We start from the raw sequence: 25251 nt of genomic DNA on the forward strand, positions 1-25251 counted from the left end.
TGCTCTTAAACTTGTGGTTGATAGGTGGCAAGGAGACAACAGGGCTGATGAGAGATGGGCTTGGGCAGCAGTGGGCCATGAGGCAGAGCTGAAAAAAGGGCTCTTGGGGCAGAGGTTGAGTGATGAAAACCTTGAGCTCGAGGGTGTGAAATGTGAACTTGGTGCCCACATCTAGTGGGGAGCTGGGGCACCACAGAGGCGGATGTGGTGTCAGTGAGGCCAGTGAGTAATTTTAGCAGTGATGTTTTAGGGCTGACTTGGGGAGACCAGCAGGCTTTTTTTTTTTTTTTTCCATACTCCCTGAGATAACATTGCTTCACAGTAATTTCCTAAGTGCTCGTATCCCAGGGCATTTGGGGGCACATCCTGCCATAGAGAGAACACTCTCTCCCCGATCTTGGACTGCTTTCCCTAAATGTCTCATCTATCCACCCATATTGCCCACTTCTGGCCATATATCACTTCTTCAGAGCTACCTTCCCAGAGTTTCCCATTAGGAGCTTCCCCCCAATATCCTTTAGCTCCATATTCTGCTAGGTTTCTTCAGAGCGCTTGTGAAGATCAGGGAATCCCTGATTTGTTACCCTTTCATTGTCTCTTTCCTTCAGTAGAATGTGAGCTCCCTGAAAGCAGGGAGGTGTACATCAGTCTTACTTACTTTCATATCCTCCATACCTAGTATTGTTGCAGAAGCAACCCGATATTGGATAACTGAGTGAGTAACAGTACCAGCTGAAATGCACTGGCCTAGGTTGTGTTAAGTACTGGGAATTCAGAGATGGGGGAAACACAGCACTCATCCTCAAAGCTTTCAGTTTGGTAGAACAGAGTGATATGTGAACATATAAGGAAAGTAGTGTCAATCAACATACATTCATCAAACAATTACTACTTCTTATAGATCCTATGGAGAATGCAAAGGAATGTAAATGATGACATCCCTGCCCTCAAGGAGCTGACAACTAGGAAGACTTAAAAGTAGCAAAACAAAACAACAACAACAAAAAAAGTAGCAAAACAAGAAGCCTTTTGTTTTTAGAAACCCAATATTTTTTAACTTTTATTTTGTTATTTTTTTAAAGATTTTATTTATTTATTTATTTATTTATTTATTTATTTATTTATTTATTTATTTATTTATTTATTTATTAGTTTAGAGACAGTGTGAGAAGACGAGGGGGAAGAGGGAGAGGGAGACAGCCTCTCAAGCAGACTCTGGGCTGAGTGTGGAGCCCAATGCAGGGCTCTGTCTCACAACCCAGAGATCATGACCTGAGATGACATCAAAAGTTGGGCATTTAACCCACTGAGCCACCCAGGTGCCCCTGTTTTTTTTTTGTTTGTTTGTTTGTTTTGTTTTTATTTCCGATTGAACCCTCAGTGGGCATTGATTGCAGTAGAGATGAGGTGTGGGTGGGCAGTTGCTGCAGAGTTGATAGTCATGAATCACCTTTTCCTCTCTCCCAACTAGTGAAGATTGAATCCACTCATAAATATCTCTTCCGTGGCTTATTTGTTAGAGATTTCCATTGCTCTTTTTTTTTTTTAATTTTTAAAATATTTTATTTATTTATTCATGAGAGAGACACAGAGAGAGAGGCAGACACACAGGCAGAGGGAGAAGCAGGCTCCATGCAGGGAGCCCGACGTGGGACTCGATCCTGTGTCTCCAGGATCACGCCCTGGGCTGAAGGGGATGCTAAACCGCTGAGCCACCTGGGCTGCCCTCCATTGCTCTTTTAAAATGCACATCTCAGGGCACCTGGGTGGCTTAGTGGTTGAGCATCTGCCTTTGGCTCAGGTCATGATCTCGGGGTCCTGAGATTGAGTCCCACATCAGGCTCTTTGTAGAGAGCCTGTTTCTCCCTCTGCCTATGTCTCTGCCTCTCTCTGTGTTTCACATACGTACATACATACATACATAAACTCTTTTTAAAAAATAAAACGCACATCTCTGCTGGGTGGATGCAGAGAGGGGAAGAAAGGAAAAGAGGGATTATTTATTTATTTATTTATTTTTAAAGATTTATTATTATTATTATTATTATTATTATTATTATTATTAAAGAGCTGCTTGCACCCTCCTGGCAGGGAACAGCAGTCCATTATACAACACATCATTGCTTTCATGATTGGGGCTTCCCATCTGTTCCCCAGCCCTTTTTTAAGATTTTATTTATTTATTTATTCATGATAGACACAGGGGGAGGGGCAGAGACAGGCAGAGGGAGAAGCAGGCTCCATGCAGGGAGCCCAATGTGGGTCTTGATCCTGGGACTCCAGGATCACACCCTGGGCCAAAGGCGGGAGTTAAACCGCTGAGCCACCCATGGATCTCAAGAGAGATTATTTTAGAACTAAATGAATCCTCAGGTATTATTTCTATTAGTTTATTTTATGAAAAGGAAAAAAAGAACAACAACCCAGGGGCACCTGGGTGGCTCAGTCAGTTAAGCATCTGACTTTGGTTCAGGTCATGATCTCAGAGTCCTGGGTCCAGACTCTGAGTTGGGCTCCACACTCAGCAGGTAGCCTTCATCCCCCTCTCCTACTCCATCTCGCACTTACCCCCACTCATGTGCTTCCTCTCTCACAAATAAATAAAATCTTAAAAAAACAAACAAAAAAACCCAGGTGCCTACGTGACTCAGTCAGTTAAGTGTCTGCCTTCTACTCAGGTCATGACCTCAGGGTTGTGGGATCAAGCCCCAGGTAGGGCTCCCCGCTCAGTGGGGAGTCTGCTTCTTTCCCTCCTCTGCTCATGCTCTCTCTCTCAAATAAATACAATCTTTTATTTTTTTTTTAAGATTTTATTTATTTATTAGAGAGACAGAGAGAGACAGGCAGAGGGAGAAGCAGGCTCCATGCAGGGACTAGATGTGGGTCTAGATATGGGACTAGATCCTGGGTCTCCAGGATCACGCCCTGGGCTGAAGGCGGCACTAAACCGCTAAGCCACTGGGGCTGCCGTCAAATAAATACAATCTTAAAAAAAAAAGAACCCAAGGTGTGGAAGGTTCTCTAATGCCCCCCAGGTTATGCAGATTAGAATCACAGTGGGACTAGAACCATCCTCTGAGTCTTGTTTGCTTCATGTTCTTCCCACTCCCATGTACCCTGGGTGTGCTAGAGCAAGAGCCTGGTGGCTGCCTGTAGAACAATGTAAGCTTTATTTGAAGACCCATTTCATGGACTTTTGTCATTCTGATTACAAGTTCTTTTTTTTTTTTTTTTTTTTTTAAGATTTTATTTATTCATGAGGGACGCAGAGAGAGGCAGAGACACAGAGTTCCAGGCTCCTCACAGGGAGCCCGATGTGGGACTTGATCCCGGACCCCAGGATCATGCCCTCAGCTAAAGGTAGACACTCAACCGCTGAGCCACCCAGGTGTCACTACAAGTTCTACTCTAAGGGATTTCACTGGGCTTAGTGATCCTGGCTTTCTTAAGAAAACAGTTTCCACAGCAGAATGAATGTTCTTTATAGTGGTCACCTTGACAGGATATAAATTCATTCAATGACTGATACTGTACAAAGCACTTTTTTTTTTTTTTAAGATTTTGTTTATTCATGAGAGACACAGAGAGAGAGAAGCAGAGACACAGGCAGAGGGAGAAGCAGGCTCCATGCAGGGAGCCCGATGTGGGACTCGATTCCAGGACTCCAGGATTACACCCTGGGCCGAAGGCAGGTGCTAAACCACTGAGCACCCAGGGATCTCCCCATGTACAAAGCATTTTGGAAAAGCCACTTGTCTTGGAGCCTGTGGTCTACAGTCTTGGATCTCTTCAACAATGGCAAATGTTCATATTTTAAAAGATAAATTTGCTTTTAAGAGCTAAACTAAATCATTTGGAACTAAAACTAAGTAGTCCAAGATAGTAGAGCTAGAAATAGTTTTGCTTAATTAAAAGTAAATACTGAGCAACTACCTTGCAACTACCTTGCATTGCTTAAAAACTAACTTTGAAGACCACTCCAAGAAAGACATTCCAAACATGTTCTGAGCAGTTACAGCATTGTTGGGATTAAGGAGAAATCTCTCTCCCAAGGTATAAATCAAAGTCCAAGAGTCTTAGTGTCCAAGGTATAAATTCTGTTATTTATTTTTACTGTATTTATTCACTGACTGCCTTATACTTGCCAAGGTCTTTGTTAGGTACTAGGGATTAATGAAATAACACTACCCACTCTTGAAGGCTAGTAGGAGTTGAGCATCTAAATATACAAGTGCTGTGAAGTTTTGTATGTACTGTCATGAAACTATATATGGGGAAAGAGGGATCATTTTGTAGGTTCTGGGAGTGGAGAAATCAGTTGAAAGCCTTTATAAAAGACAAGATGCTTCAGTGGAAGCTTGAAAAGAAAGCTTAGGTGCTTCCAAGCATCTAGGACATTTCAGAGAGAGCACAAACAAAAGTATTGAGAGAACCAGCATTAACATTTTGGCAACTGTTAGTAGTTCGTGGTTGGTGGGTGAGCTGCAGGGAGGAGCAAGAGATGAGGCTGGAGAGTCAGGCAGGACACCATATTATGAAGCACCTTGTACTTTATGGCAAGAAATTTGTTCTTCTATTGTAGGTAGCATAGGGAGCCACTAAAGAATTTTAAGTTAGGAAGTTATGTGATCCAACGTGTCTTAGACAAATAATTCTGAGTATGTATAGAAGATGGGTTGGAGGAATGAAATGAGAAGCTGAAAGACTATTACAGGGCTAGTAGACTGGTACAGGGAATCAGTGGTGTAGCCTGTGTATGGTGGTGAAGAGAGAGAGAGAAAGCAGAATGGAGGGTTGAGGGAGGCAACATACACATGTGAATGTAACAAATAAGAGTTTGATTTTACCATTTTATTTTACTTTTTTATCATGATAAATATACTCTTTAACCCCCATCCCCTATTTCTCCCATCCCCCTACCGACCTCCCCTCCAGTAACCAACCATTAGTTTGTTCTCTATAGTTAAGAGTCTCTCTCTCTTTTCCTTTGCTCATTTGTTTTTTAAATTATGCACAAGTGAAATCATATGGTATTTTTCTTTCTCTGACTGACTGACTTTGTTTAGCACTCTACTCTCTGACTCCATCCATGTTGTTGTAAATGGCAAGATTTCATTCTTTTTGTAATGGCTGGATAATATGCCATTGGTATTGGGGAGGGTGCTGTGCGTATATATCACCACATCTTTATCCATTTACCTATCAGTTAATACTTGGACTGCTTCTGTGGTTTGGCTGTTGTAAATGATACAGCAGTTTTGATTTTGTTTTTTAATTGATTTGATTGTATACTTTGTTTAGAAAAGCCCAAGAGATACCATTTTGTAGTTAGGATTAACTGCCAAATTTGTGATAAATTCTATGAGAATCAGGAAGTGCTTAAGGAACGACTTTCTAGAATATGTTAGTTTTGAATGATGTGCACAATATAGTACATGTAACTCAGTCTGAGGATTTGAAATGTTGACAGTGTTTTGGAATCATGAAGGAAAAAATCCTCAGAGTAGTTGAATGTGTGAGAATTATGGAATATAGAAAAATTAGTTGCTTCTCTTAATCTACTCTCAAAGAGGTATGAGAGTTAATAGCTGTTCTCAGATTTTTATTTTCTATGCTTAAGTTAATTACAGATATTTTAAAAACAAAAAATAATATTCCCTATTTCAGCAACTTGTCCCTCTCCCTTCAATATTATGAACACTGTAATATGTCAGTAATAAAGATTTATTTAATTCATTTTCATGGCTGTATAATATTCTTTTGTGTGGCTGCACCACAATTTAAAAAAGGATTTAACTGATCCTTTCTTGATAAATAATTTTTTGCAATTTTTTATTCTTATAAAACTATTTTAAAATAATACCTAAAAGCAAACACTAAACTAGAGGTCAAATGCTGGGTGTAGAATATTGGGTGAAAGTATGACTACTTAAAAATCTAAAAACTAATTCCCAAAGGTTGTACTAATTTATGACCTATACTCTTATCCAACTGTATGTGAGTGCCTGCTTCTCTTCCTACATGTCAACACTGGTATTAATCAGTCTTTAAAATGTTACTCAGTCTTATAGGTGAAGAATAACCTGATTTAATTTATATTTTTAAAAATTATTGAGATCGAGTCTCATGTATCTTTGTGAACTGCTTGTTTTTGTTTTTTTGTTTGGCAGAGGAAAATTTGACTAACTTGCCCAATACCTTTTCCCATTTGCCTTTTGAGGGTGATTTCTAAAAATATTTTATTTATTTATTTATTCATTCATTCATTCATTCATTCATTCATTGGAGACAGAGAGAGCGAGAGAGGCACAGACACAGGCAGAGGGAGAAGCAGGCTCCATGTAGGGAGCCTGATGTGGGACTCGATCCCGGGTCTCCAGGATCAGGCCCTGGGCTGAAGGCGGCGCTAAACTGCTGAGCCATCCAGGCTGCCCTTAATATTTGATTTTTATTTTTAAAGATTTTACCTATTTATTTATTTATTTATTTATTTATTTATTTATTTATGAGATACACACAGAGAGGTGTAGAGACACAGGCAGAGGGAGAAGCAGGCTCCATGCAGGGAGCCCGATGTGGACTTGGTCCCGGATCTCCAGGACCACACCCTGGGCTGAAGGCAGCACTAAACTACTGAGCCACCCGAGCTACCCAATATTTTATTTATTTATTTATTTTTAATTTTTTTTTTTCCCAATATTTTACTTTTAAGTAATCTCTATACCTACCATGGGGTTCGGACTGGCAACAGTGAGATCAAGAGCCACATGCTCCACTGACTGAGCCAGTCAGGCACCCCAAGGGTGATGTGTTTGAACATACATTTTCATTGTAGAGTTGTATGTGGAATAGGTTTAAGAAAATGGATGATACCTACTCTGATTCTGGATACATTTGGAAGTCTTTTTTTATTTTTGTGTTTGAGAGATTATAGAAAGGGAAAGAAGCAATACAATTTTGGCATTAGTTTTTCAGTTCTGGTGTGTGTTTTTCATAAGTACCGAAAAAGATTGTGATGAATCCTATTTTTACTGAATATAGTACTCCAGCCATGCCCTTATTATTTGCTACTCTTTTGTATGATAATCTACCTCTGGAATGCTACTGTGTTACAGGGTGCCTTTGTCTTACTTGGGTAAACAGCAACATACTAAATTGCTAGCCTTTTTTTTTATTCCTGGTATATGAATTCCCCCTTAAGAAGAGGGATTTGATCTTTTTCTTTTCTTTCTTTCTTTCTTTTTTTTTTTTTTTTTTAAGATTTTATTTATTTGACAGAGCACAAGCAAGGGTATTGGCAGGCAGAGGCAGAGGGGTATCATGACCCAAGCTGAACCACACAGAGGGGTATCATGACACTCAACCAGCTGAGCCACACAGGTGCCCTGAGAGGGATTTGATCTTACTACACAGCCTAATAGAGATTGTTCTGTGATGTCTAACTGAATTGCTTACTCCTTGCAGGGTGTTCCTGAAAAGAAAGTACTTCCCATCACTGTTCCCAAGTCACCAGCCTTTGCGTTGAAGAACAGAATCCGAATGCCCACCAAAGAAGATGAGGTGATTCCCTGGGATAGAGGGAATTTTCTTCCTTTTACTTCATCATTTAAACATTCTTCTTCTTCTTCTTCTTCTTCTTCTTCTTCTTCTTCTTCTTCTTCTTCTTCTTCTTCTTCTTCTTCTTCTTTTTTTTAACATTCTTCTTTCTTAAGCTTAATGGAAGTCAAGGCAGTCACTCTTATCTGGAGTTGTCTTTAACAGTGGGTATGAACACTTGATCATCTTTTTTGCTCTCCCAAGAGCAAAGTAGTTGGTAAGGATATGAATCTTCTGGGTTTCAGTAGTGACTGGTTACAACTTATTAGAGGCTTGTCCATTTCTATAGTATTGAAAATCAGCCTGTCATAACTTGGATCGAAAGTTGCCAAGCCCTGTATTTTATTTTTCCTGAGCTATTGTGACCATTTAGTAGGGGACTTTTAAAATTCATACTAAGAATGAATGAATGAATGAATGAATGAATGAATAATAAAATTAATACTAAGCAGTTATATCTGCCTTGTTTGAACTCCATTAACCCAAGGGTTGCTAAGGTTACTGGGTGGTGATGGTTCATGAAATTGGAATACATAAACTGTCTTTTTTTTTTTTTTTTTACATAAACTGTCATTGATCAGGCTAGTTTCTTATTACAGCTCCCATTTTATCTATAAATATCCAGAGTTAGGGTAATTTTATAGCAGATCTCAAGCCTTTTTATAGGTTCATCTGAAACTAAAACACACGGTAATCTTATGTTACCAGCTTGAACCCAAACAGCTTACTTGGTCCTATTCTGGGTTTGGCAACCATTAACTCCCAGTCACATGTTTTAGTGGAGTCTGGAGGCTGGGTCAAAGAAGAGGCCAAGATATATGCTTAGTTAGTACCTCTCTTCTGTTCTTCATTTTGTTCACACTGTTTGATCTCATTTCGTTTTTACAACTCCCTGTGATAAACTTTAGATCCTTTAAGAGTAATTGTGTTAGTCCTTTATCAAATGCTTTCACACTGGTCTCCCCCCTATGAAGTGGTAGATGACTTAGGTATTATCTCTCTTTGGTAGAAAAGGAAGCAAAGACACCTATGGAGGTTGAGTGACTTGCCTTAACGATTTCTTTCAAATACCGTCTTTTTACTCCACATTCTGAGGAGGTAAGAGAGAACTTGTGTCTAAACTACAGTTTTTCCCTTAGGAAGAGGAGGAGCCGGTAGTGATAAGAGCTCAACCTGTGCCACATTATGGGGTACCTTTTAAGCCCCAAATCCCAGAGGCAAGAACTGTGGAAATATGTCCTTTTTCTTTTGATTCTCGAGACAAAGAACGTCAGTTACAGAAGGAGAAGAAAATAAAAGAACTGCAGAAAGGAGAGGTAGGTGTTTCCATTTCTGCAAGTAACATAATACGGTTCTTTGATCTGTCACAGATAATCTTTTATGTTGCACTTTTAGCTATAAAATCACTGACTTCCTTTGATCCCTCTAAGAACCTTATGAAGTATAAATAGGGGAAGTTTTTAATAACCCTTCTGGCACAAGGAGATTAAGCGACTTGCCCATGATCGTGTTGCCAGTTATTGGCAATATTGGGAGGATAACCTAGATTTCCTTTTGAGCCCCTTATTCTTTCTGCTGTACATACCATGCTGCTTTGAAAACTGGCCTTTCCTATATTTCAGATTCATCCAGATATTCTGGAGCAGTTCTTACTTTCTGGCTGGAGAAACCTTAGGGTCTTAAGGCTTATGTCTTCGTTTCTATTAGGTGCCCAAGTTTAAGGCGCTTCCTTTGCCTCATTTTGACACCATTAACCTGCCAGAGAAGAAGGTGAAGAACGTAACTCAGATTGAGCCTTTCTGCTTGGAGACTGACAGAAGAGGTGCTCTGAAGGCACAGACATGGAAGCATCAGGTGGGGAACGGGGAGAGCAGCTGAAATGTTCATTGCTTCATTGTTGGTGTGTTAGAATAGGTAGACCCACTACCCTGAAGCTCATGTGAGAACTAACATACTGAATTACTTCAGGAGCTCTCACTCTAAATCAAGAATCAGACTTTCTCTATAAAAAACCAGATAATAGGGTGCCTGGGTGGCTCAGTTGGTTAAGCATCCAATTCTTGATTTCAGCTTAGGTCATGGTCTCAGAATTCTGGGATTGAGCCCCATGGTAGGGCTCCCTGCTCAGCAGGGAGTCTGCTTGTCTCCCCCTTCCCTTTGCCTCTCCCCTGCTTGTGCGCACACTCTCTCTCTCATAAATAAATCTTTAAATAATAAAAAACAAAAGACCAGATGGTAAATATTTTAGATTAGGTAAATATTTTAGATGGTAAATATTTTAGGTTACATATAGTCTGTCACATATTCTGGATGTGTGTGTGTGTGTGTGTGTGTTTAAACCCTTTGAAAATGTGAAAATCAGTCTTCGCTCAAGGGCTATACAAAAAGGGATTGCAAGCTATGTTTGGCCTACAGGCTGAAGTTTGCTGACCTCTTCTCCCAGTGATCATCTGGGGAATGTGAAAACCGACAGGCATTTTTTGCATCAAGAGTTTAAGATCTTATCTATTCCACTATTAGATTTGTTCATTATGTGTTCAGCCCTTTTTGTTGGTGTTTTGATAAGAAACAGTATGGTGAGAATAGATCCTCAGTATAGTGTGCTGTTTTCTCAACATAGTGTGCTGTTTGCTCTTTGTAGATGACAGATGATTAAAAACAATTAATTGGTTGTTGGCTGGTATAATTGGGATCTAATTCTTCCCTATTTGGAAAAAAAATTCCCCTGAACCCCTAAGTTTGTCCATGTTTTTGTAGCATCACTTATCGTGGACTCTGTCCAAAAGGAGTTCTGGGCTAATCTTTCTAGGAAATCAAGTGATATGACTACATGACTGCACATAGGCTCCCTTGGTGGTGGTATTCCCTAGGAAAACTTAGGTCTGTTGTTTTGGAAGTAGTAGTGAATCAATCTTTCCAGGACCATGACACAAAATGTCTGTGTGGGATATTTCCTATAAAAAAATTTTTTTTAAGTTTTTAAACATACATAAACGTAGAGAGGATAGCGTAATGATCCTCCATGAACCTGTCAGTTGGTTCTATAATGAACAAAACATGGATAATCTTATTTCATCCGTATTTCTACCTACTTAACTCTATACTGGATATTTCTACAAAGGATTACTTTGAAGTAAATCTAGATATCACCTCATTTCATCCAAAAACAGCAAGGAAATATATGTATCTTTATATCTTCAGTATGTATCTTTAAAAATGTAAGTCTAGGGGATCCCTGGGTGGCTCAGTGGTTTGGCACCTGCCTTTGGCCCAGGGCGTGATCCTGGAGTGCTGAGGTCGAGTCCCGAGTCGGGCTTCCTGCATGGAGCCTGTTTCTCCCTCTGCCTGTGTCTCTGCCTCTCTCTCTCTCTCTGTGTGTGTCTCTCATGAATAAATGGGTGGAATCTTTAAAAATAAATAAATAAGTATAAAAACCCCATAATACTATCACACATAAAAAGATTATTAGTAATCCCTTAGTAGTGACAAATAGGGTTCTTAAATCCTGAAATTTCTAATAATTTTTTTAGACAGTTGAATTGTTCAAATCAGGATCCAAATAAGGCCCACATATTGCATTTGTTTGATAAATCTCTAAATCCCTTTTTCTCTATAGGCTTCTCTATTTACATATTACTTGTGGGATAGACTGGCTTGTTTGTCCTATAAATTTTCCACAATCCTGACTTTGATCATTGTAGTCTCATGGTGTTATTTAATGTGTTCCTGTACCTTCTGTATTTCCTATAAATGAGTAGTTAGATCTAGAGACTTGATAAAATTCTGGTTAGATTTGGGGCACCTGGGTGGCTCAGTTGGCTAATTGACTGCCTTCACCTTAGGTCATTATCTCAGGGTCCTGAAATTGAGCCCTGAGTCGGGCTCCTTGCTCAGCGGGGAGTCTGCTTCTCTCTCTCTCTCCTCTCTGCCCTCCCCCCTCACTTATGCTCTCTCACTTTCTCTCAAATAAATAAATAAAATCTTGTTGTTGTTGTTTTTTTTTTTTAAGATTTTATTTATTCATTCATGATAGACATAGAGAGAGAGAGGCAGAGACACAGGCAGAGGGAGAAGCAGGCTCCACGCTGGGAGCCCGATGAGGGACTCAATCCCGGGACTCCAGGATCGCTCCCTGGACCAAAGGCAGGCGCCAAACTGCTGAGCGACCCAGGGATCCCCTAAATAAATAAAATCTTAAAAAAAAAAAAATTCTGGTTAGATTCTTTTGGGGTTTAGGAGAGAGAGAATATTTTATAGATGATCCCATCCAAGGGTATATAATGTCCACATGTTTACTTTTGTGATGTTCAGATAGACCTTAAAAGTACCTTAAAGATATTTTCTAGTTTTCAGTGGATTCAGAGGTTGTCAGTGTGATCTACTCAGTGTAAAGGAGATTTTAACTGGGGTTTAGATGAAGTCATTTAGAAACATTAGTCTTGAGTTACTGAGGCAGCAGTCATGGATAGTTATGCTTTTGCTTATCTTTTTTTTTTTAAGATTTTTATTTATTTGAGAGAGGGAGTGAGAGTGAACATGAGGACATGAGGAAGAACAGACTCCCCGCTGAGTGGGGAACCTGATGTGGGGCTTGATCCCAGGACTCCAGGATCATGGTCTGAGCCCAAGGCAGACACTTAACCAACTGAGCCACCCAGGTGCCCCAATGCTGTTGCTTATCTAACAGACTTTGTTTCTATTAGCTGGAGGAAGAACTGAAACAGCAGAAAGAAGCGGCTTGCTTCAAGGCTCGTCCAAACACTGTCATCTCCCAGGAGCCCTTTGTTCCCAAGAAAGAGAAGAAATCCATTGCTGGTAGTGTTATATGTTCTCTTGGGGAATCAGGGCAGAATTGTCAGACTTCCCAGGGGGTATGCTTGGACTCAGTTATGACAGTATCAGCTGTGTCAACCAGAAGCATTTGCCTTTAGAGGCTCTAGTTGTTCTCTTCTTAGACGAGGTTTTTTGTCTTTGTTGAACCCAGCAGCTGTGTTAAGTTTGCCACGTGTGTTGGGTCCAGAACAAGAGCCTGGGCAAAGGCAGCTGACATTTCAACAGCAGTTAGGGGCCTTACTTACCCAAAGAGTAGTAAGTGTGGGAAGAAGAGCCAGGACTTCTTTCTGGAGTTCATCATGTAACACGGCTTAGATATAAACGTTTGATTCCTTAAGCACTGGGTAGGATGTCAGAAAATTGAATTCTCCTCCCTACATCTATCTCAGAATTACTATGTAGTTTTGAGCAAGCTGTTTCATCTGTGTGGGTCTTTGCTTTTCTCCTAATTAGATGGTTTCCAGGACCTTCCAACTGTTAAAATTCTAGGACTTTTTGTATGTGGTGTACTCCACCTTTCTGCTAACAGGGCTTCCCTAGAGTTTAACCTTTTTGTTGCTGTATCAAGGGGGATAGGTTTATGCAAATCCTGCTTGTGCACCAATATTCTCTCTGTTTCTGTACTCAGAGGGCCTTTCTGGTTCTCTAGTTCAGGAACCTTTTCAGCTGGCCACCGAGAAGAGAGCCAAGGAGCGACAGGAACTGGAAAAGAGAATGGCTGAGGTAGAAGCTCAGAAAGTCCAGCAGTTGGAGGAGGCCAGGCACCAGGAGGAAGAGCAGAAGAGGGAGGAGCTGGCCAGGCTACGGAAAGAACTGGTAACTGGGCAGCATGAGCATTCACTAACCCATGGTTGTCTTCTTTTTGTTTTATCTGTACCTTGCCTTGTTCCAGAAAGGATCTAAGGTGGCCTACAAGGACATATCAAAGATGAGTGAAAGCAGAAAATTACACAAACCAAGAATAGTAACAAAGTTGTGATGTGAACAGCATTAAAACTGTGCACATTGTGATCCATGTATCCGCTAAGTTTGAGCCATAATTTTGGCTTTTTAGGAACCAACCTGTTGGTTACAAAACTCTCAGTGTTCATGAAATATAAATCAGCTAGTTTAAAAGAAAAAAATTATTCTTGATAACTGAATTCAGACAGAATTTCTTCCAGGGGTCTTCATAAGAAGGATATCATATGGCATAGCATGCACAGTGATGCATTCCTAGGACTTTTATATTTATCTAACTTATCTTTATATTTTATTATTTCCTTTAGACTTAAGAAAACCAATGTGATTTTATAACTTAGACAAGAACATGTAGTTAGAGAAGGACATGAGAATTATGTGGCAACTATATTTTCATTTTCCTCTTAATTGACTTAGATTCCTTTTGGTGATAGTGCATATTAGTCTATGTGACCTTCAATATTTACACTTCAGTGCATGATGATTTAGTTATTAAGTTATCCAGAAAAAAAGCTTAATTCACATTAAGGACTTTTTCATTAGGAGGGCAGCAAGCCACATTAACTGCATTAATGAGGGAAGAGTTTCAGATGGAACTTCATGTGATTGATTAAAGGATCATTATTATAAATTCATAGGTTGTTGCAGTTTTGTCTAAAAAGGCCAGGCCAGGGATGCCTGGGTGGCTCAGTGGTTTGAGCATCTGCCTTTGGTTTGGGGCATGATCCCAGTCCTGGGATCGAGTCCTGCATCGGGCTCCCTGTGTGGAGCCTGCTTCTCCCTCGGCCTGTGTCTCTGCCTCTCTCTCTCTCTCTCTGTGTCTCTTCTGAACAAATAAATTTTTAAAAATAAATTAAATAAACAAATAAAAAGCCTAGGCCAGCTGTTGATACTGCTGTTGACAGAGATGACTGTGACCTCAAGGAAGGCTCTAGAGACAAATTATTAAAGGGACTAGCTTCTTGGCAAAATCCAAGCTGCCATTTGCTGATTAAGTGAAAAAAATAATATAGTCCCTGCTCTAGAATATGTTCACAAAACCAGCCTTTTTTCCAGCCTGAAGTTCTTTGATTTTTCTTCAACACTTGGTACTGCCTCTTGTGTTTATCCCCATCATAGAGGTGCTACTTACAGTGATTCTCAGTATAGGCTTTGCTAAAGTACAGTTTAGGCAATGCTAGTTAGCTGTCGTCTAACCTGACTTAATACAGGATTGATTTTAGACTGCCCAGAAGGATGGATGGCCTTCTTCCAGCAACTCTTCCTGGTTATTGGGGGGGTTTTTTGTCATTGTTTTTTGTTTGTTTGTTTTGTCCATGGTTTTGGTGAATATTAAGACTCAATAAGCTTAAGATGGTCCCCTGACAGATTCATTTTTTGGGGTTGTTGTTTTACATATAGTGTATTATTAGTTTCAAAGGTAGAGTTTAGTGATTCATCAGTCTTATATAATACCCAGTACTCATTACATCACATGCCCTCCTTGATGTTTTTTTTTTATTTATTTTTATTTTTTAAAAATTTTTATTTATTTATGATAGTCACAGAGAGAGAGAGAGAAAGAGACAGAGAGAGAGAGAGGCAGAGACACAGGCAGAGGGAGAAGCAGGCTCCATGCACCGGGAGCCCAACGTGGGATTCGATCCTGGGTCTCCAGGATCGCGCCCTGGGCCAAAGGCAGGCGCCAAACCGCTGTGCCACCCAGGGATCCCGCCCTCCTTAATGTTAACTTATCCCCCCACCCCCTCCTCTGGCAGATTCTTAATATATCTCTTTTCTGTAATAAACAATCAAGTTGGAGTTAGGCTTAATGTTCTTTAATGCAAGTTGAGGGATCCCGCAAGATCTGAATAGAAACCTACTTGGCTCCAAAGTTCGTGTGTTTTTCCATTATTCTGTGTTGCCTCGCCTCCTCCACCACCCCCACCTTTGGATTAGTGACTTGGATCTGTAAGACTATGTAAGCATTTTCTCAAGAAGAAAAAGATTAAAACAACTATATGCATAGTTCTCATATCCTGATCAGTGGTAACTATCTTTCCTTACTCTGCAGGTACACAAGGCAAATCCAATACGCAAATACCAGGGTGTGGAAGTAAAGTCAAGTGACCAGCCTCTGACTGTGCCTGTTTCTCCCAAGTTCTCCACTCGATTCCACTGCTAACCTCAGCTGTGAGCTACAGGCACCACCTAGGAAGAGGAGCTGCTCTTTTCATGAAACCAGGAGCCTTCTTTCCTTGTCACCAGGGCAATAGAAAGAACCCATTTCTCCAGACTTTACCTGCTCATGCACAGCAGCATACTTGACAAGTGTGGACTCCAGTCTTGTTGAGAATTGTTTTCCTACATTATTGAGGCTAATAATGAGACTCATGCATATCTTGCTCTGATTCCATGTAGTTATTTCCTTTGAACTCACATCAGTCAACCTTTAATGAGTCTTAACTCTGACTAGTATCAGCACAGTATACTTTCTTTTGCCTCTTTGCCCTCTCCCCCCTTCTTTCTATTTTAATCAGAAAATAAAGATAGTTAAATACTAAGATAGAATTTAAGTCATGGCTTACCTGAGGAACAGTTAATATATCAGATTCTTTCCTCATCTCTGCACAAAATGAATTTTGAGTTAAGGAGCCTGTCTCTACAAAGGGTGGAAGCTTCATTAACCATGCAATCATGAGGAAGACCATGGACTGACAGGGAGCTTTGCAGCAGCCATCAGCAGACTTTAGGGCAGAGCTGCTGTTAAGGCACTGTCTTCCCTTGTCAGTGCTGATAATAACAGAATGCCATGTGGTACACTTTTTAAGTCCTCCATAAACTGGAATGGAATAAACATGTTTTTCTTCCCCTCCCTGATTTTGTTACTTCATGTTTTTAATTCTATCAGGCCCCTTGGGAGGTACATCTTATTGGGGTAAATGGGTACTTAGGAGGGAAGGGTCCAGGAACTTTTTAAAGCAGAGGCTCTGTCCTTAGAGGAAAGTGCTTTGTAATGTTTTTCTATCCTTGCATATTTTGAACTCCCTCCCAGGAACCACTCTGAAAGGCAATCGTGTGTGTTATACCTTCACACAGACATGTGCCTTCTTCCCTAAATGTGCTTTTTCTCAGCTGGTAAACTTCTTTACAAGACTAAAGTAAAATCTTTTTCATAAGTCCTTTCTTGACCACCTGACCTCTGCTGGGATGATCTCTTCCTTCTGTGTGCCTCCCAAATGTTTCTTCTATATGTCTCTAGTAGAACAATTATACCACAAATTATTTGCACTTGTTCAGAAACTGGTAGAGACCCAGATAGCTAAAATTTTCTTACTCCTTGAAAACAAAAGTTATGTTAGTCATCTCTAAATTCTTTTGTAGCTGGCACAAAATTTGCTAGATCCATGTTAAATAGGGTATTTCTTTTAGACTTGACATCATCTATGAACTCTACTCTTTACTCATGCTCTACTCCTGTGCTAAGAGATATAAAAGCATCTATATCCTGCCCAGGCCAGTTCCAGTGACCATAGAAGATAGTAAACCTATTTTATGTTCCTTCATTTGTTCATTCAGTGAGCATTATTAACAGGCCATTGTAGATTCAGTGATGGATACAAAGCAAGACATGATTTGCAGATCCCTGAGCCTCCTGAAGACCCACAGACTGGTGCAAAATACAGTTCCTTTATTCATTTCCTAGAAGTCTAGTATACAGGTCTATACCTACTTATGTAAATCATTTAACTATTTATTTGATGCTACTATACCTACTTTGGAACTACTTACGTAGTCTCTGGGAATACAGCAATGAACAGAAATAGAAGAACTTGCTTTCACGGAGCTACCTTTTAGGAGGGAAGACAGACCATAAGCCAGTAACTGTCGTCTCTTCTATCACGTGGTAAATGTTTCTCCTACTGCTTTGTGAAGAATAGAATGGAATGGGATGGAGGGCATGTAAGGTTGGAAACAGGAATGTATGAGCTAGTAGGAGCCTGGTCTGGGGTAGTAGCAGTGGAGGTGATGAGAAATGGTTGGGTTCTGAGTGTATCTTGAAGTTGTAACCGGCAAGACTTGCTGACATATTGGTTGTGGTGTGCAAGAAAGAGAGTAGTTGAGGAGGGTACCCAGATATCAGCCCTATGAGAAATCCAGTTCTATCCCAAGTCCTCCTCCGTTCTTAGATTCCTGGAGGGCCTTCATTGTTTCTGGTCACCTCTTGTTGTTGGGTTTTTTTCCTGTTCAATCCTTGAGCTCCTCTGTGTCTATCCTCTGTAGCCTTCCCTTCTCTCGTATTAGTTTTCTGACAGTCCACTGTCATTCTTATACATCATTCATATACTTCTATCTATCAGGTGTTTTATGTATTTTGCCCATTTTTTGTTTTTAGTCATTTCAGATAGGAGAATAAATCCAGACCTCAAATTGAGGTTTCTGGAAAGAGTATTACCAAGAATTACAGACCTAGGGGATCCTTCTGGATTACCCTCTCCACACAGACCCATGTTGGGATGGTAATATATGACAGTTTTGGAGAGTCAAAGGAATGGGATTACATTACTTGAGAGCAAAGAGCTTAAAATTGAGATGCAGACATCCATTGCTTCCTGCTTCCCAGACTTCCTCAGTTTCCCAACAGCTGGCTGTTTCTCCTCAGTTCTGTCTGTCTCATACTGAGTTCTCTTTTGGGACCATCTCACATGACCCTTATTTCTAACACAGTCTACCATTTCTTCTGAAGCTCAAAATTTCCACTTTTATCTTACAGAGGAAGTCAGGTTCTTTATCCCTTCAGGCTATATTCTGGCGGGAGCTTCTCTTTCAACACTCTGAGGTTGCTCTGAAATTTTCCTAAGCAAAGAACATGTCCTCTGATAGGAACTTACTTAATTTTACTGAGAAATCTGGCTGTCACACTTCGCTTGGCAATTTTGCAAAGCTCCTAGCTCATGCGCACATGCAGATGGTTAGAATTCTCACAATTTCTGGGAAAGACTCTGTTTTCAATGTTGTTTTGACTTGGTCATGGTTTCCCCATTGCTAATAGTCTTGTGCTCTTTAACATATTTGTAAGATTACTGTCCACTCTTAATTTGGTTGGTCATTTTGCCCTTGTGTGATTGCTTTGTTGCCATCTTGACTGCTGTTTTATTCCTTGCTGGTTCTTTTGCACAGTTTTGTCCCTGGAGACTGGAGCTTGGGTGGTAGACAGGCTATAGTTGCAGCCGCTCCAGAGTTGAACAGGGATGAGACCTGTATACAAGGCATTATAACACAAGATAAGATGTGACTGAGTAATGTGAAACACAGAAAGTACTGGGGGAGCTCAGAGATTCTTTTGGGAGGTGAGATTGCAATTCTTAAAAATGTTTCTTTCTTTTAAGTAAAAATTGCCCAAGTAGTATAATATGTCTTTTGGAAACAATTAAAATAATACAGACCATATAGAATAACCATGCAAGTAAGTCTCCTTATTTCCCTACTCCATTTACTCCGTTTCCCAGGAGTACCCCACTGATAACAGTTGCATATTCTTCCAGAATGTTTTTATGTACATAGACTTCTAGAGCATTTTTCTTTTTTTTTTTTGTAACAATAAGATTATAGTATTCTGCATTTGTTTTTAATTTGTTCTTTGAAATGTTATACATTCACATGGTTCAGAATTCACAAGATACAAAGGTAAATAAAGTTCACCTTTTCTTCCAACTGCTCAGTTCCCATCCTCAGAGTTGGTGCTGCCAGGTGTGCTCTTTTGCAGAGTTACCATATATGTATTTCTATCTCTCTCCTTTTATTTTTTACAAGTAGTATCATGCTTTACGCTTTGTACCTTGCTCTTTTCATATGTATTCTGGATTGAACAATGCCATTCAGGTTTTACGTGGACATGTCCTGGCTTTCCCCTGACTGAAGTATAAAGAAAGCCTCTTATGAGGACCTGATGACATGGAAGCAGACCTGTAGTGGGGTCAAGATCCTCTGCAGAACTCCTAGGCTAGTGACTTGAGGTTCTAAGGCCTTGAGCACACGTCAGCAACACCTGGTCTTTTACCTCTTCTTGGCCTAGCTGAGCCTTGGGGGCTCATTGGCTTGAGTATCTGGTTAAATCTGTGTGGCCCCTTGGACAAATCTTGACATTACTTCCTTTGCAGTTCCCTTCTGAATTTTATCTTCTGGGGAAGTTCCTCATTGCTGAGAGTAGCAGTTAAAAAAGCTGTTAACCACGTGGCTGGGCTCCTATTTCTGCACAGGCAGGCTGAGTTACAGCGTGGTGGTGTGGATCCAGGTAGGATTCAGTCAACATTCTGAGTCCTGAGCTGCCATCTGCCTTGCAGCCTGCTGGGATGCTCAGTTTAGACAACATATAAAGTTTCCTGGATACGGGACAAACCCAGGCCTATGGAAAGAGCAGGAAGGTTAAAGTGTGTGGTACTTTGAGTGGTGACGAAGGCGTAACCAGGGAGCTGACATGTTTGCACCAACGCCAAGAATTCCAGGACAATTTGTTATCCAGCTGAAGCCAGTATAGTTGCTACAAAAAAGAAGCCTGGGGACAAAACATACTTTTCCCTTGTTTCCTTTGTCTCCTTGCATACCCAGTCTATTTTCTAGCACTGCAGTGAAGGATACTGACATTGAAAATGTCTCACAATATTTTGTTATTTTTGCTCTTGCAGGAGAATAAGAGACTGGGCTCAGGTCAAAGCAGGGCTCTTATGTGCTGAGGGTATCAGCTTCCTGAAACGGTTTTGGCAGATGCTGACATTTCACCCAGAGAAACCATAGTTGGAGGGGTAGGGAAAAAGGCTTAGAAAACTCTGGGTTTTATTGGGAAATATTTCACCAGACTAACCTTAACCTGAAGGCATCAATTACCCTCTCCCCTTCCCTTAAAATTTTATTAGCCAGAAAGGCATAAAAACCTGCCCTGTCTGATGTGCTGAGACCCATGTAGTTATGGAACTGGTATCCCAGAACATCCCAGGCAAGCATGTAAATGTGCTAAGAATTGTAGCCTACTGCTGTTGCTCAGCTTGTTTTGGCACCAAAACTATTCCCAGGGCTTTTGTTCAGGAGCAGGGGTGGGATAGAGTTTTCAGCAGGTCAAGATACAAAATAGACTCTGTGGTCATAAACCGTAATATGAAAAACAGTTTGGGGCAGCTTTGTTCAAGCTGGCTTGGTGGTAAGCCGACTTGAAAAGTCTCAAGACCCGGACATGTTCCCACTCAGGAGCGCGTGCGGACACACACACAGTGTCCTAGGGATAATCTGCTAAGTGACTAGAAAGTGACTCAATTTGCTCTATGCAAAAATATCAAGTGGGATTTACAGCTTTTTTTTTTTTTTTTTTTTCAGTTTCTGAAGTAGGGTTGAGTATTAATTATATACCGCTGATAATACCTGGTAATAGGAAGAAAGAGGAAAAAAAATACATCAACCACCATGATCATCTTTGTATAATCTGTTTTTTTCATGTATGAAACTTTAGTCTGTTTATATACTAAAGGATTTTTCTTTACACTAAAGAATTTTTCTTAGCATATTCACATTCCTGCCTGGGATGTTTCTGGGATATATGTGCGCTTCTGGGATGTGTGTTGGGTATATATATCTCCTGTGTTTTTCACTTAGCAGTAGTAATTCAAATATTTTCCATATTAACTGCATACTTTGTAAATGTGAATTTTAATAGAAGCATACTGTTTCATTGTTTTGAGTTTGCTTCTCCCCATTGAAAATGCTTGTTTTGCAAAGAATTTTTCTAGACTATTTATAGGACAGATTTGTTTGTGCCTCTAATGTATCATATCTGTCTCTAAATGAACTATTTTAAACCATTTTCAAGATTTGTAATTAAATTTTTAAAAGAAAATATAGGGACGCCTGGGTGGCTCAGCAGTTGAGCACCTGCCGCTGGCTCAGGGTGTGATCCGTAGTCTCAGGATCAAGTCCCACATCAGGCTCAGGCTCCCTGCCTGGAGCCTGCTTCTCCCTCTGCCTACGTCTCTACCTTTTTCTGTGTCTTTCATGAATAAATAAATAAAATCTTTAAAAACAACAACAAAAAAAGAAAATATAAACCCCTCCCAAAAGCATGGTTAATGACATTATCCTGGCATACATATCTGTAAAATGGAAAGCTCCTTTTGGCTGCTGTGATGTCAATGTTACTGGCACTCATGCCAAAAGAAAATGTTTATTGGCCTTTGGCAAAGCCTTTCTATATCTTAAAGTCTTAGAACTCTGCATTTTCAGACAGACCTACATAATTGATTTTTGTCTCCAACCCTTCAGATCAGATTCAGAAAGAGAATACCCTTTGTCTTTCTTAACCCTGCCTGGGGCTATGATGTGTCTTTTGGGAAGAGCAGGGGCAGGAAATCTAATCTCACTCACTTCCGTCACTGCCACACTGCGTGACTTGTAACAAGTCACTCTCCTTTTCTGGACTTGAATTTCCACATCTGCCAAACAGGGAGATTGAATTGGAAAGAGCTATTTCAACTTGAGTATTTTCAGAATTTTAAACAGGCCGTCGGTTCTAACCACACCAAGCCTACTTCCATATTTATATTTTTCTGTTGTCACCTGCTCAATCACTGCAAAAGGGCACCTCTAGGGAGCTCTCCTGCCCCTGGATTACCATTTGAACTTCAATGAAATATGTTGGAGACAGTGTGCTATCTTGTTGAGGACTTTCCAAGGGTGGTTCTGGAAACGGAAATCTAGCCCAGATCACTCCAGGGGACTAATCCCTGAATAATGTCCTCTGACACACACATATTTTCTGATGTTTCTCTTGACCTTGGAACTTGGTTAAAGACTGCACAGAATGTTCAGTGAATTCTTAAAGACTACTACAAGGAAGTCCCTCCCATCCTTGGCGTTTCCAAGATGTGAAGATATCTAGTAGTGGTTTTTCTATTGTTGGAGACAGTTTAAGGACATCACGGTAAAACGGATACCTTGCCTTGCTGCTGTTCTGTTTCTCTCCACTACAGTTCAGTTTTTACAATGTTCATGGTCAAGGGGACTTGGATTGCTTTGGGATAATTGTCTCAGGGTCAGGAAGAACACAACAGTATTTAGTGGGAAAAGCCCTCAATTAGGAACTGGGAGGGTGGCTTCTGGCTTTCTGATGTTGCGCATGTCATTTGGATTCTCTGGGCTCAATTTCCTCATTGTAGAAGTTAGAACGATGTTTCTAGAAAAGACCTTTCCTCCCGTTCTTTGGATGACACTTTGCTCCCAGCTTTAACACGAACCAAAGGCACTCACTCTGAACAGCAATGGTGACTGTCACATTGGGCACTTATTCCTGTTGGCCAATGTGACTCAATCTGACCATGCTTGAGTCATATGCTCAGTATTAATTATCAGTGGGTATGTGTCACCAGGGGTTGCCAGAAGCCCCTGCTGTTTACCCAAAGTTAACCTAACAGGTACAGAGCCAGCAGCTGCTAGTTAACAACCAGCAAAGGAGCAGAGAGACCTCTCAGAGACTGCATGGAGTCTCAAAGGAGAGGGATTTGAGTTGAAATTGTAGAAATCACCCTGCTGGCTGGAGGTTGATGTCTACACTGGAGGCTTACTGATTCTTACTTGCTCATTAGCCTTTTTCTTTACCTTGTGGTAATTCGTTACTGCAGCAGTAGGAAACATAGAGGAAGCCACACAGTGTGAGCCGTCAGATGGGGGGTCGGAAGGGGCTGCCGGGACCCATTGCCCTTCACTACCGCTTCGGTTTTTGTGCAGCAATCTCTCCTTAAAACAGCTGTACTGACAACTGAGTCTGAGCATTTCTGCATTTTCCTCACACACATAGAGAACAGACTCTGAGTAATTCCTATTGCTCAGAGGCCTCAGGAAAATGGGTAGTAATTAGGCTGGAATCTCAGCAACTGGGGCTGGGAGAATTTTCCCTGTGACGACGGTCCTCAGGGTGCAGTCTGTGGAGCAGCAGACGGGCCTCATCAGGATTAGAGATGCAAATTATGCAGCCCCACTGCAGGCCTCCTGAGTCAAACACTCTGGAGATGTGTTTTAACAAGCCCCCTGGGGGATGGATGCACGCCCAAGCATCAGTGCAGCAGAGAGACCTGCAGGGCCAGAGACAACAGTTTTCCTAACTCAAGGTCCTCTGGGCTGGGGAGCCAGCAGTCATTCTCTCCCATGACCCTTGGTGCCAAGGCCAAACAAGAGGGGATCTGATAGGCAAGAACCCTCTTTCCCTCTGGAGCTCCTTGGGGTGTCACCTTTGTGAGATCTCTTCGTGTGACATAGGTGCACTGCTGATTTGTTGAGTAGGTATTTATCTCCCTAGCCAAGACTCCACTACCAGAATAAAGGAGAGCTGAAGGTTTTTCCATAGGACCTTCCAACAAATCATATGACAGATGAGGAAACTGAGGCTCCATGTTTAAGTTACTGTCCTCAAAGTCACACTGCTAGTAGGTGGCAGGGTGTGGATCCAGGTCGTCTGCCCTTTAGTGTCCTCTGCACCATACCAGGTACATTCCTTGAGTAGAGCCAGCTCTAGGAGATGGGCAGTCTCAGGAGCTCCTGGCTCTTTTTGAACTGGGGGACGCTTGATCAGAGACCCCCCCAGATGAAGAAGAGATTGTTTCACCTCCAGAGCCAGCCAGCAACTTAGGACTTGGGAGCAAGTGTCTTGTGAAGGTTGCAATTCGGGCTGGAGCCCTCACTTGGCTCTTGACGTTGCTCCGGGAACCTCCTGCTAAGCGTCCCAGAGGCTGGGAGGCAGGTCCTCTCTCAGTTTCACACAGCGTGCATCTTCTCAGACTGTGCTGGTTCCTGGGGTTCCTGTCAGAGAGGTGGCAGCTGCCAGTCAGCTAAGTCACAAGCCTTGGCCGGACCAAATGGTAGCCAGGGTGGTCGGAGTGCCAGGAGGTACTTTGCCCCAGCCCCCTTCTCATCCCTGGTTGGAGGCTCCTCGCCATCCCAGGCAGGCCACTGCTCGCAGCAGTCGCTCAGAGCTTGCCATGCACCCCCTGGTTTTTGTGGCAACCCAGTTTAGCAAATGGACCTCAAGTTTTATAAATAGCACAATGGCAGGCTGGGAAGCCATCCTGTGCAACAGGACAGAACATGCATTCCCAGATTTTTGAGCCATTTGCTGGGATTGTGCAGTGGGAGTAACTTCTTGTGCAAAGTTGAATTACTTGCAACTCCCAGGTCTATACTCTGTGCTTGAGTCTTGCTTCTACTCATTTATGTGTCTTCATTTGTCCCCTGCCCCCACTGGCCCTGCCTTCCCGAAGTGGTGCTTCCAAGTCTGCTCCTGGGACGTTTCCTGTTCTTGGAACAGCTGCACCAGCCTGGGGTACCCTCCTGCTACTTGATCCTATAGGGAGGTGTCCAGTGGCCCTGGGTAATTTTCAGATGACCTTGTTCCTCTGACGTCATTACCTGGCTATTTTGGGCTTTGCTGTTTATGCTGCAGAGTTGGGCTGAGACAGGGGAGAGGGAGACAGTGAAGGTTTCCCAGCATCCCATGGCCCCACCAAAGTGAGAGCACTTGCTCTTCAGCACTTATAGAGCACCTACTGAATGCTGGGCCCAAGGCCACCAACCTGATGACACAAAGTGTTCTCCACTCATGAATTCATTCTGCAGCGGGCATTTAGTGATATGGAGTACTAATCAAGCATAAGGGCTCTGGACCAAGTGGCTGGGGTTTAAATTCTGGCACCCCTGGAAGACTATCTCTGAAAACTTGCCTCAGTTTCCTCTTGGAAATGGGAGTGATAGTAGTATCTACTTCATAAAGTTATGAAGACTAAGGGAGTTAATATGGTACATGGTAAATACACAATAAATATTCATGGCTATTACTATTAATGGCACCAT

The 25251-nt window shown here is 41.4% G+C and overlaps 1 protein-coding gene across 10 annotated transcripts in view; it reads left to right on the forward strand.

Moving 5' to 3' along the window:
• TPX2 (TPX2 microtubule nucleation factor) overlaps nt 1-18835 on the forward strand; it is a 74249-nt gene extending 55414 nt beyond the window's left edge. For 8 of the 10 annotated variants that reach the window (XM_077872632.1, XM_077872635.1, XM_077872633.1 and 5 more), the window contains 6 exons: nt 7465-7560; nt 8736-8912; nt 9304-9450; nt 12300-12411; nt 13058-13245; nt 15443-18835. In XM_077872632.1, the coding sequence (XP_077728758.1) occupies nt 7465-7560; nt 8736-8912; nt 9304-9450; nt 12300-12411; nt 13058-13245; nt 15443-15553 (831 nt within the window). In that variant the 3' untranslated portion in view covers nt 15554-18835. The remainder of the gene's footprint in view (nt 1-7464; nt 7561-8735; nt 8913-9303; nt 9451-12299; nt 12412-13057; nt 13246-15442) is intronic. The other 2 variants (XM_077872636.1, XM_077872638.1) reach the window with 1 other exon arrangement.
• Nucleotides 18836-25251: the final 6416 nt, after the last annotated feature.

The sequence above is a fragment of the Canis aureus genome, chromosome 26 (genome assembly GCF_053574225.1).
Source record: "Canis aureus isolate CA01 chromosome 26, VMU_Caureus_v.1.0, whole genome shotgun sequence".
In the NCBI taxonomy this organism is placed as follows: domain Eukaryota; kingdom Metazoa; phylum Chordata; class Mammalia; order Carnivora; family Canidae; genus Canis; species Canis aureus.